Source organism: Sorex fumeus, unplaced genomic scaffold (assembly GCF_029834395.1).
Source record: "Sorex fumeus unplaced genomic scaffold, SorFum_2.1 ptg000034l, whole genome shotgun sequence".
Lineage (NCBI taxonomy): Eukaryota > Metazoa > Chordata > Mammalia > Eulipotyphla > Soricidae > Sorex > Sorex fumeus.
Genome location: NW_026606091.1, coordinates 22,454,648 through 22,466,800, shown reverse-complemented (window position 1 = coordinate 22,466,800; position 12,153 = coordinate 22,454,648). Strand labels below are relative to the sequence as shown.

The 12,153-nt window shown below is 43.4% G+C and overlaps 1 protein-coding gene across 1 annotated transcript in view; it reads right to left on the bottom strand.

Annotated features, from left to right (window-relative positions):
- Nucleotides 1-12,153, bottom strand: part of ACO1 (aconitase 1) — a 76,923-nt gene that overhangs the window by 42,249 nt on the left and 22,521 nt on the right. Inside the window, exons 2-4 of the mRNA XM_056117059.1 lie at nt 8,039-8,157; nt 7,386-7,554; nt 5,294-5,431 (exon numbers count right to left, since the gene is read on the bottom strand). Of these exons, the coding sequence (XP_055973034.1) occupies nt 5,294-5,431; nt 7,386-7,554; nt 8,039-8,135 (404 nt within the window). The 5' untranslated portion in view covers nt 8,136-8,157. The remainder of the gene's footprint in view (nt 1-5,293; nt 5,432-7,385; nt 7,555-8,038; nt 8,158-12,153) is intronic.

Genomic DNA, 12,153 nt, shown 5'->3' with positions numbered 1-12,153 from the left:
CTTCTGCATCAGAGAAAGTCATATATTTGGAGAAGAAATAGGATCAGAAGGGGAACATTTACACCACAGAATTCTGGGAACGTCAGGTGACTATAAACAACTTATTCACCAGGACACAGGAAGCAGGAACACTTGGGCTATTTTACATGTTAATTCCAGGTAAAAAAAAAAAACCTACTTACTCAAGAAAACAGAACATCAATTATGCTAGAGCTGGCTCAACTGAGTTAATTCAAATTATTGAAATGAATAAACAGAGCTAGAATTCTGGTTTTTCTACTCCTCAGAACTTCCCTAAATTAACTCAGTTTAAGTGAGCTTTTAATGAAGTCTGACTTCGAATGGCCTTCCAAGAGAAGAGGAAATTTCTTAGTTACATAATCTAAATTCAGAGTTGGATGCAGTTCAAACTTTCTGAGTGTTACATTCACAAATAAGATAGCCTTCACACTTATGAAATTTGGTCAGAAATTTTTACAGATATTAGAAAAAAAAAGTGATTTGCGGGCTAGGAATGTAGTTCACTGGTAAAGTATGAGGACCTGGGCTTGATCACTTCCACCTCCACCTCCTCCTCAAAAAAAGATTATTTCTGTAACTATATTATAAAAGATTATTCACTGTAACTATACATTAAGAGATAACAATAGAACATTAAAATAATGTACTAGTTGGATGTTCATACAGATGGTGTGATGCCAATCAACATTAACCAAACCAAGCCATTATAACCTAGAAATATAACTTTGCTTAGAAAAAGGAAAAAAAAATACAACTTAGAAATGTGACAACCAGGGGCTGGAGCGATAGCACAGCGGGTAGGGTGTTTGCCTTGCATGTGGCCGACTCGGGTTCGATTCCCAGCATCCCATATGGTCCCCTGAGCACCACCAGGAGTGACTCCTGAGGGCATGAGCCAGGAGGAACCCCTGTGCATCGCCAGGTGTGACCCAAAAAGCATTAAAAAAAAAAATGTGACAGCCAAACTTTCTAGCTACTTTTTTTTCTTTTTTTGCTTTTTGGGTCACAACTGGCAATGCACAGGGGGTACTCCTGGCTCTGAACTTAGGAATTACTCCTGGCGGTGCTCAGGGGACCATATGGGATGCTGGGAATCAAACCCGGGTCAGCTGTGTGCAAGGCAAACGCCCTACCCACTGTGCTATCGCTCCAGCCCCTCTAGCTACTTTCTTGAAGTGATTAGAAATAAGCCTAAGTACTACCAAGGTTGAGACATATCACATTTAATTCCTTATTAAAATAAGGAAAAAGCCTGGGAGGTCAAATTGCAAAACCAAGCTCAAGTAATAAGAAGAAACATCACAACAAAAACCCTTATAACAAAACTTAGACACACACAAATCGTTTTCTAGACCTGGGTATCAGTTTGGATCAAGATTCATTCCTGGACTTTGCTGTTTTCATAATAATGTTATTAGTTACAGCAAATGGAAAAAAGTCTGTACAATACAGAAATCAGTGTTGACATATAACAAGGTGAAAGAGAGAAAAAAATCATGGGAACTGAGCGATGATCCAGATTCATTAACTGCTTAATAGTCAGATGCACATTGAAACTGTGACCCAAAGGATGTTGGAGTATAAAATAATTCTTTCTGTCTTCACCAGATTTTTCATCTTCAGACCAGTGAAATGAAAGTGAATCCATAAACATCAGTGACAATCTCCAAAAAAGGTGAAGCTATCTGTGATTCTGGAAAGCTTCTCCTGAATGTGAGGACTTTAAGGAAACAGTCTTATTTTTCACACAGGACAACGCTTTCTATAAATGTTTTAAACTTTTACCCCTTGAAACAAAAATATTAAACTGAGTTAATGTGACTGAAGGGGGGGGAAAGATACACTGCTTAAGGATGGGTTTAGAATGCATAGGAAGAGAAAGAGCTGTCAAGTATCCAATCTGTTTTCCCATTAATTCAGTAACAAAGCATATTTTTTCTTTATCCTAAACCTATATGGTTTGGATACTGGCAACATTAATTTGAGAATAACCTTTTCCTACATTTCTCTTGAGGCTACAGGGAATCCACTTAAATACCAAAGCAAGAAGTGAAGGTGCTTCTGCTCCTCCTTGAATGGTTTGTTACTTATTCTTTGTCTTGGGGGTCATACCCAGCGGTGCTCAGGGGTCACTCCTGGTGGGGCATGAGTGACCATATGGAGTGCTGGCTCTCAAACTAGGGTGCAAACAAGTGTCTTACCCCTGAACTATCTCTCCAGCTCTATAAGTGATTTTTTTATTATGAAAAACAATTTCCTCTCACTATAAAAATAAAGAACTATGACAATTCGAGATACAATCACTTGGCTGTTTTGCCTCTCTGCTCCCAACTACCTAATCGCAGCCTAACTTTTCATCTGGCTAAGATCATGTAATTTACAACAGGCTCACTGCACTTTAACACGAGCATATTCTAAGTGGTATTTAAGTACATTTTAACTGTAAAAGCTATCTAAGAACTTGCTTTAAGGATGTACCAACATATAATAAATCATTCTCCTGTGTCTGACATTTAGAATAGTTCTAACTTTTCATTAGTATAAATAATATTTTAATGCACATCATTTCATCATTAAGTTTTTCCTTAATTTCAGAGAAATATTAAAGATATTCTAAAAAGTAGAACTTCCAGGAGAAAGGTTATAGACCTTTTGAAGGTTTTTAATACATGCGGCTTTCATCATTTATAATTTATAGGCCTATTAGCAGTACATAAAAGTGTCTCCCTTTGATATCTTTATAATTAATGATGTTTATTTTCTAATCTTAATTATATTGATAAGAGAAAAATGATCTCCAGGATTTATCTTTTTTTTTATTACTTCTCTAGTTAAAAAGGCTCTGATTCATCATTTGCCTTTCCTTTTTATTATGAAATACCCACCTTTCCTTTTTCTATTTACTTCTTGGTCTTTGTTATTTTCCTAATTGCATATATCCTCGTCCTCTACTAACTGTACTAATCCTTCATCCTATTTAAAAATAAATACTGACTTTGTGGATGAACAAAATCTGTCAATTTTCTTCTCTGTGCTTTTGTTTAGCTCACTGCTTCTACATTTAGAAAGATATTTCTCATCGAGACATGGTACTTACCTAAATGTTCTTCTAAATGTTTTGTGATTATTTTACTTTTTTTTTTGGCCACACCCTGCAGTGCTCAGGGGTTACTCCTGCCTCTATACTCAGGAATTATTTCTGGCAGTGCTCAGGGGACCATATGGGATGCCGGGGATCAAACCCAGGTCGGCTGCTGCAAGGCAAGAGTCCTACCTACTCTACTATCTTTCTAGTCCCTGAAACTGTATTATTGTTTTAATTCATAAGAACTACTTCCTCCTGGGGCTGGAGAGACAGCACAGCGGGTAGGGCGTTTGCCTTGCACGCGGCCGATCCGGGTTCTATTCCCAGCATCCCATATGGTCCTCTGAGCACCGCCAGGAGTAACTCCTGAGTGCAGAGCCAGGAGTAACCCCTGTGCATCGCCAGGTGTGACCCAAAAATCAAAAAAAAAAAAAACACTACTTCCTCCACTGAAAATTAATTTTCACAGTTATTACATGCAGAATTGTCTTTTCTTTCCCCATGGAATACCAGTTCTGTCTGCCGCCCTCTTTGTATCCAAACCCTGTGTACTCTTGTTGGGGGGCAGGGAGGCTCCCAAGCATTGCAGAGGAGGCCAGAGGGCCCTGCCTGAGATTCTCAGTCAACTGGGGAAGCAGTTCAGCACAAGAATCTTACAATGCTGAGGCCTGGCAGTTGCTAGAAGACCTGCGCCACCTGTGGGGTGCAAGGATCCTCTGGGGCTACACCCGGTGAAGTGGGGATGGAAACGGAACCCAGGTCAGGTGTATGTTAAGCATGTTCCCGAACGAACCACCATACTATCTTCGACACCCCTAAACCCTGTGCAATCTTCGCTACTCCTGCAACAGTGAACTCTCTTATCCTGACTTCAACTGACTGTGTGACTTGATTTGACTAATGTCACCGTGAACAGTATGAAAACTTTCCTCTAGTCCTGATCTAGGAAGGGCTCTGGAGTAATATGGATTGCAGGCTCCCAAGTCTGTGAGATTGCTCCTATAGCCTGGTCCCTAACAACACAGCCACAGGATGGAGCTGTGTCTTGCCTCCCATCCCCGTGACAGCCCCCATAGTGCCTACCTTCGTTCTCTGCCACCAAAGCATGAAGCAGAATCGTCTGATTGTACTCTGCTCAGACCAGCTGACCTCCCAAACAACTTGAGGATGTGTCAGGGGGAAATTTTTCTGATTTATCAACTGTCACCGAGATTTTAGGGTTAGTGGTAGGTTTTTGGTGGTCAGAAGAGAGAAGTAGATATCACAGAGAAAGAAGAAAGTTCTAGAAAGGACCAGATATTATGGAAACCTACAAGAAAAGGCAGAGAGAGGCTGGAGAGATAGCACAGAGGGTAGGGCTTGCATGCGGCCAACCTGAGTTAGATTCCCAGCATCCCATATGGTTCCCTGAGCACCTCCAGGAGTAACTCCTGAGTGCAGAGCCAAGAGTAACCCCTGTGCATCGCCTGGTGTGACCCCCCCAAAAAAAAAGAAAGAAAGAAAGAAAAGGCAGAGAGCTCCAGGTATAAAACAGTTGCTTCGGATCAAAAAAAAGGGAGGAAGACGCGAGAAACCATTATTAATAGTATTATAGACCACAGAAACTCAATAAAAAAAATATTTTTTTTTAAAAAAGAGAAGGCTTTAGTGATTTAAAAATACCAAATTCTTTGTGGATGGAGATAGTATGGTAGGGTAGGGTAACTGTCCTGTATGTGGCTGACATGGGTTCGATCCCTGGTATTCCATATGGTTACCAGAGCCCCACCAGGAGTGATTCCTGAATCCAGAGCCAGGAGTAATCCCTGAGCAATGCTGAGGGTAGCCCAAAAAACAAACAAAACCAAACTCTACTGATAAGCTCTCAAGGCAGAGACATTTTATCACCAAACATATACTTATACTGATAAGCTCTCACAGCAATATATTTCATTCACACTTAAAGCAAGGTTTAAATATACAGGTTGCTCCTACCCAGGAAAAAGTAGGTGGGCAAGGGAAGAGAGAGATTTAAAAATTCAACACCTTCAAAAAATTTCCAATGGAAAATAATTCTGTGTTTTCTCAAATATATATTTTCAGTGATTTTCAAGTACACACACAGACACACACACGCACACACACAGACACATTTATACTCGATGTTGACACAAGCAGAAAACCCAGATATTCATCTTAACCTCTCACCTTCTGTTGAAATCCACTTGAATTGAATGATCAATCACAAGATCCGCAGGACAGATGGGGTTTATTTTCTCTGGATCTCCTCCTAACTTTTTCACAGCATCACGCATAGCAGCAAAGTCCACCACCGCTGGCACACCCCTAAGAAAAAAGAGCAGAAAAAATGAATCTGCTTCCATTAATCCTATTAATACCACAGTAGTCTTATCAGAGGAGCTAGTAAGTTTCTAATCACTTTTCTTGAGCAGAAATTGCTTAGGCAGGAAGTGCTGTGCTGAATGGGCTCTCTAATGCAATTTTATCATTGCGTGATAAGTGTCCAACAAATATGATCTAAATAGAGAAATGGTGGGAAAGCTGGTGCTCAGAAACTCTGGGACTTTTACTACACTGCTGTGACTATTTCAGGGGGACAGTAGGCATGTGTGTGTGTATGTGTGTGTGTGTGTGTGAGAGAGAGAGAGAGAGAGAAAGAGAGAGAGAGAGAGAGAGAGAGAGAGAAAGAGAGAGAAAGAGAGACAGAGAGACAGAGACAGAGAGACCTGGAGATGAATGACATGGATCATATCTTCAATTTCATAATTATTTTTATAATTATTATTATTATTTGGCTTTTGGGATCACACCTTGCGATGCTCAAAAGTTACTCCTGGCTCTGAACTCAGGAACTGCTCCTGGAATTGCTTGAGGGAACATAATGGGATGTTGGGGATGAAACCCGGGTCAGCAAACGCCCACCCTGCTCTACTACTGCTCTGGCCCTGATTATCTTCAACTTTAGCCTAAACTTAAAGGCATGAATAAGTAAAAGTAAAGGTAAAGGCCCTCCCGTTGATCGTCGATTTGCTCGAGCGGGCCCAGTAACGTCTCCATTGGAGACTTTGTTGTTACTGTGTCTGGCATATCGAATACTCTCGGTAGCTTGCCGGGCTCTCCGAGAGGGGCGGAGGAATCGAACTCGGGTCGGCCATGTTGGCCGCTTGTAAGGCGAACACCCTACCCGCTGTGCTATCGAAAGGCATGAATATAATGCAGAAAAGAAAACTGGAATCAAATTTTATCAAGTGAATCCTTCTTTTCCACTTTGTGAAGAGTACAAAATCTGGGTGCCCTTCATCTAGCAAACTGAAACTTCTGCTCGTAGAAAAAAATAAAATAATATTAATCAAAAATGGAAAAGTAGTAACTCCAACAAACGCTGAGGGAGAGCAGGGGCTCCTGAGACTCGCAGGATGTGAACTGAGGTTTCACAGCAATAGGTCAGACCTTGTGCACTGCTCAGCCCCCTCTGGGGAGCTTGACAGTGTTCCCGCTACGGCTGTTTGTAAATTCATTTCCTGGGTGACAGGATATCGGGAGGGGGGAAGGGACAATGGATTCTGAGACAGACTCTCCCCATCTCCCTGCCAGGACTATAATCTGCAAGACCAAAGACAATGGCTTTGGAGCTGAGAGATGGTATGGTGGGTAGGGCACTTGCCTTGCTCCTGCGTTCAATCCAGGCACCACATCTGCCCACTCCCACCACCCCCCAGCACTGCCAAGGGAGTGATCCCTTGAGCACAGAACCGAAAAGCCCTAAGCACAGCCAGGTGTGGCCCCCAAGTCAAAACCAAACAAAGAAAACGGGCCTTGCCACACAAAGAAATTACATGAGCCACACATTTCAATGTGCCCAAGACAATCCAGTTTATGCTGCCTGGATATTATAGCCTCCTTTTCATTTGTAAAAGTGTCTAGAGATTAAGGGATAAATTAGACAGAGAGCTACAGAGCAAGGTGGGGGGAGGGGTGAGAGTGGGAAAGAGAGAAAAGGGGGAGGGGAGAGACAGAGACAGAGACAGAGACAGAGACAGCGTGTTTTGCTAGGGATCTAACCCAGGGTCAAACACACTTTCACAGAGGCCTGGTTTCAATCCCTAGCACCTCAGGGTATCCTGAGTACCACCCAAACATACATGGGAAGTAGCTCCCAACACTGCTAGGTATGGCCCCAAACCACATATACACCACCAACAACCCTCTCTATCTGCCCCCCTCCCCCCCACACACACACACTTTCTTTAAAGGCTGGTAAAGAGGGACACAGGCTTACGTAAAGTCCTGTAGGATGACACGGGCAGGCTTGAAAGGCACTTCGATGTTTTTATGCTGCATGACATTCCAATTGAGGATATTATCAATGTCATTTTTCTTCACCAAAAATTGATCACAGTTCCGAATGGCTGCTTCCAGGAGGACCCGGATAGAAAAGGGTAAGCGCCCTGGGAGGAGATGAGAAAGCATTGCAAAATGAAGAGCCACCAGACACTTGATCTAAGAGCTCCCTGAAGCCAATCTGTGTCATATAAACGTGCCCTGAAGCACCAGACCCTGCCTCCAGCAGAGAGAGGGGTGAAGTTAAAAGTTTTCAACAGTTTAAAACTTAAGACTATTGAAGGAGACATTCTCAAAGTTTGTTCTTGCACATACCTTGGGCCCAGGTCCCAGGTATCCAGTTTGGTCCCCTGAGCCCATTGGTAGTAATTCCTGGGTGACTCCAAGCGTAACCAATGCCTGGTGTGGCCCCAAACCCAACCTCTCCCTCCCTTCCAAAAAGAGAGAGAGAGAGAGAGAGAGAGAGAGAGAGAGAGAGAAAGGAACCAGGGCCCATTTTTCTGCCACTCCCTCTTTCCTCTCTCCTCCAGCCTTTACAGGCTTAATTATGCAGAAGAGATTCTAACTGCAGAGCAGTTCCACCACACTTACCATATCTTGGATCCTCCAATTTATTCAAATTGAAGAATTTCTTTCCGGGTTCTGTAGGGTCCAAAGGCTCAGCTAGGTGGGCAAATGGGTTACTCATGGTTCCTGATGGCTAAGAGTTCCTGAGAAGGAAAAAGAGAGAGAGACCACTGACTCGGACCTCCAAGTGGAGCCCCACTTTTGTTCCCAATTTTGTTCCTTCTTTTCAAGGAATCACTCAACTACCTTTTCAAAGGGAAGGGAGGTAAAACATAAATAATTACTTGAACAATACTGTTGGCAAATGTGTTTTCTTTTTCAAGCTCCCCGGGGAGCTGAAGTGAACTCAGGATCCCAGACTTCTTTTGCTGTCTTTCCACCACATCTGCCACTGAGAAGCTACAGGAAGAAGGGAGGTGGGGGTTGTCTGCACCATGAATCTTGAACCTGTGAACAGACCTCTGAGCTCCACTCAGAAGTTCAGGAGCAGGTGACAAATGTTACACAACTGTTTTAAAACTCGACCTTTGGAAGTGGGCTCTCGAAAGCAACTGTTTTCTGTTCGAACAGTCTCTGCAACACTTGGATTCAACATGCTAGTTCCAAGTCTTCCTGATTCGCTCTTGCCTATGGGGGCCGCAGCGTACTGATCACAGGGAATCTTTAGGATGCACTGGTGCCAGCCCGTGCTGGGCAGAACTCCTCAGCTGTACTTTAAGACCTTATAAGCTGTACACACAGGTCTCTGCTCCAGCTAGGCGCACAAAGATGAACAGTGATTTCAGAGCAAAACACAGGTGGGAGTGAGATCACGTTCCCCCTCCTTCCCTACTCTCTCTTTCTTCTTTCTTTCTTTCTTTCTTTCTTTCTTTCTTTCTTTCTTTCTTTCTTTCTTTCTTCCCTCCCTCCCTCCCTCCCTTCTTTCTTTGCTTTTTGGATCACACCCGGCAATGCACAGGAGTTACTCCTGGCTTCGCACTCAGGAATTACTCTTGGCAGTGCTCGGGGGACCACATGGGATGCTGGGAATCAAATCTAGGTGGGCAACATGCAAGGCAAACCCCCTACCCTCTGTACTATAGCTCCAGTCCCTCCCCCTTACCTTTTCTCATCTAACACAGCCCACATACATGCACTGCTGAGCCACACGCCAGGCCCAAGATTTTCCGATTCTACCTCTAGGACACCAGTTTTGAATCAATTCATTTTGCAACAAATCTTCATTTTTTTTTCAGATAAGAATAGTAACATTGGCCAGACTATCTCGTCATTGGCTACCCTCCAGATAGCATGTCCTTTTTTCCCGGAACGGAGCAAAACAGGACACTTGCCATAACCATGCCCCTGGATCCCAGGCCAGGCTGTTTCACTCGGGGTACCCCAGACCCCTCCCCACCCCAACGGACCCAGCCCCGGTAGCCGAAAACCTCCAGAACCCTGCCATCCCATGCTCATGACGGCTCTCCACACGCTCGGGCAGAGCATCACCCACGAGCGAATCTATTCTTGGATCATGCGGCCATGAAACCACACACCCTACCCGTACTCCAAGATTACAGCACCAAATTTGATAGTGTACAAAGCAGGAGGCAACCAATCTTAGAGGGTAAATATACGTTTTTTTTGCAGATACAGATATAAAAAGCACACAATGCTCAACCTTTAACAACATGTTAGTGATCTCTTATAGAAGAGCTTAATGGTCCCCGAGTGAAATACAACAATCTTCATTTTCTTTCCTCTAAGTATACATTTCTGTAGCATTTTTCAGCGTTTATTCATACCAAATAATACAAAATATATTACTTCGGTTCTGCTTTAGAGCAGGGATTGGGGTTCGGGATAGAAACGCCTGAAATATGGTGGTGGGAAGGTGTAATGGTGGGATTGGTGTTTGAATATTAAATGTAATCAAATATTATGAACTACTCTATAAAGGTAAAGGTAAAGGCCCTCCCGTTGATGAACTACTCTATAAAATAAAAAAATTAAAAAATAAGAATAGTAACAGTTGCCGTTTTTGGCTTGGTCAGATATTGAGGAGGTGGAGAAGGGGGTGTGTGTGTGTGTGTGTGTGTGTGTGTGTACAAGTCCACCAGCAGTGCTCAGGGATCTGTGAAGGTGCTGGGCTCAAACCTGGGTCTCCCACATGCAAAGCGTGTGCTCAGCCCTTTGGGCCATCCCTCCAGCCCCAACAACTCAGTCAACTTACCTATGTCATGGGATGATGGATGGATATGAAATAAATGTCTATTGTGAAATGAAAAACCACCCTCCACCCCCACCCCACCATGTATGAACAACAATGATGGGATTGGGGAAAAAAAAAAAAAGCAAGGGTACCTTCTCTCCAGCATCTTCAGTATGTCAGGAAAGGGGTGGTTCCTTTAGAAGGAGCAAGGCTCTCCAAGTGTTTAATGCTTATAATATGCCACTCAGCATTAGTTGCATTTTTTTCCCCTTTTTTTCCCATTTTTGCCTTTAGCCACATCCAACTGTGCTCAGGGCTTCATTCATCCTGGCTCAGTGCTCAGGAATGCGAGGGGGACCATAAAGGACGCCTGAGAGCAGCCTCAGATCAGTCATGTACAAGGCAAGTGTCCTACCTGTTGTACCACGGCTCAGGCCCTTATCTGCATTTTTAACTTTTAACTGCGTACGTACATAAGGTTTAAAAAAAAAAATCCTCCACAAGAAGAAAACATCCAACCCCATCAAAAAGTGGGGCAACGAAATGAACAGAGACTGTCTCAAAGAAGAAATCCGAATGGCTAAAAGGAACAAGAAAATGCTCTACATCATTAATCATCAGGGAGATGCAGATCAAAACAATAATGAGATATCATTTCACACCACAGAGACTGGCCCACATTCAAAAGAACAAAAGCAACCTGTGTTGGCGCAGATGTGGCGAGAAAGGGACACTCCTTCACTGCTGGCGGGAATGCCAACTCGTTCAACCCTTTTGGAAAACAGTATGGACGATTCTCAAAAAATTAGAAATTGAGCTCCCATTTGATCCAGCGATACCACTCTTGGGAATATACCCCGGAGAGGCAAAAAAGTATAGTCAAAGTGACATCTGCACTTGTTTGTTCATTGCAGCACTGTTTACAATAGCTAGAATCTGGAAAAAACCTGAGTGCCCGAGAACAGATGACTGGTTAAAGAAACTTTGGTACATCTACACAATGGAGTACTATGTAGCAGTTAGAAAAAATGAAGTCATGAAATTTACATACAAGTGGTACTACATGGAAAATATCATGCTAAGCGAAATGAGTCAGAAAGAGAGGGACAGACATAGAAAGATTGCATTCATCTGGGTAACATAAAGTAACAAAATAAGAGACTAACACCCAAGAGCAGCTGTGATAAATACCAGGTTGTTCACTCCATGTCTTAGAGACAAGCCGCACACTCTAGGGGCAAAGGCAGCTCAGATAGAGAAGGGAGCACCAAATAAAGGGTGCTGGGAAGATCTGCCCAGGATGGGAGATGCACGCTGAAAGTAGTCTATAGACCGAACATGATTGCCACCCAATGTCTCTTCTGCAGACCACAGCACCCAAAAGGAGAGAGAGAACAAAAGGGAGTGCCCTGCCACAGAGGCAGGGTGGGATGGGGGATGGGGTGGTGTGAGGGATACTGGGATTGGTGGGGGTGGAGAATGGGCACTGGTGGTGGGATGGGTACTCGATCACTGTATAACTGAAACCCAAGCACAACTTGTAAGCCTACAACTGTACCTCATGGTGTTTCACTAATAAAACAAAAACCAACAAACAACAACAACAACAAAAAATACAAGTGGGGCTGGAGTGATAGCACAGCAGGTAGGGCGTCTGCCTTGCACACAGCCCGACCCAGGTTCAATTCCCAGTGTTCAATTCCCAGCGTCCCATATGATCCCCGGAGCAAGACCAAGAGTAATTCCTGAGGGCATGAACCAGGAGCAACCCCTGTGCATCCCCGGGTGTGACCCAAAACGCAAAAAAAAAAAAAAAAAAAAAAAAAAAAAAAAAAATACAAGTTAAACTTTTTTTTTCCCATTTTGGGTCACACCTGGTGATGCTCAGGGGTTACTCCTGGCTCTGCACTCAGGAATTATGCCTCGCGTTGCTCAGGGGACCATATGG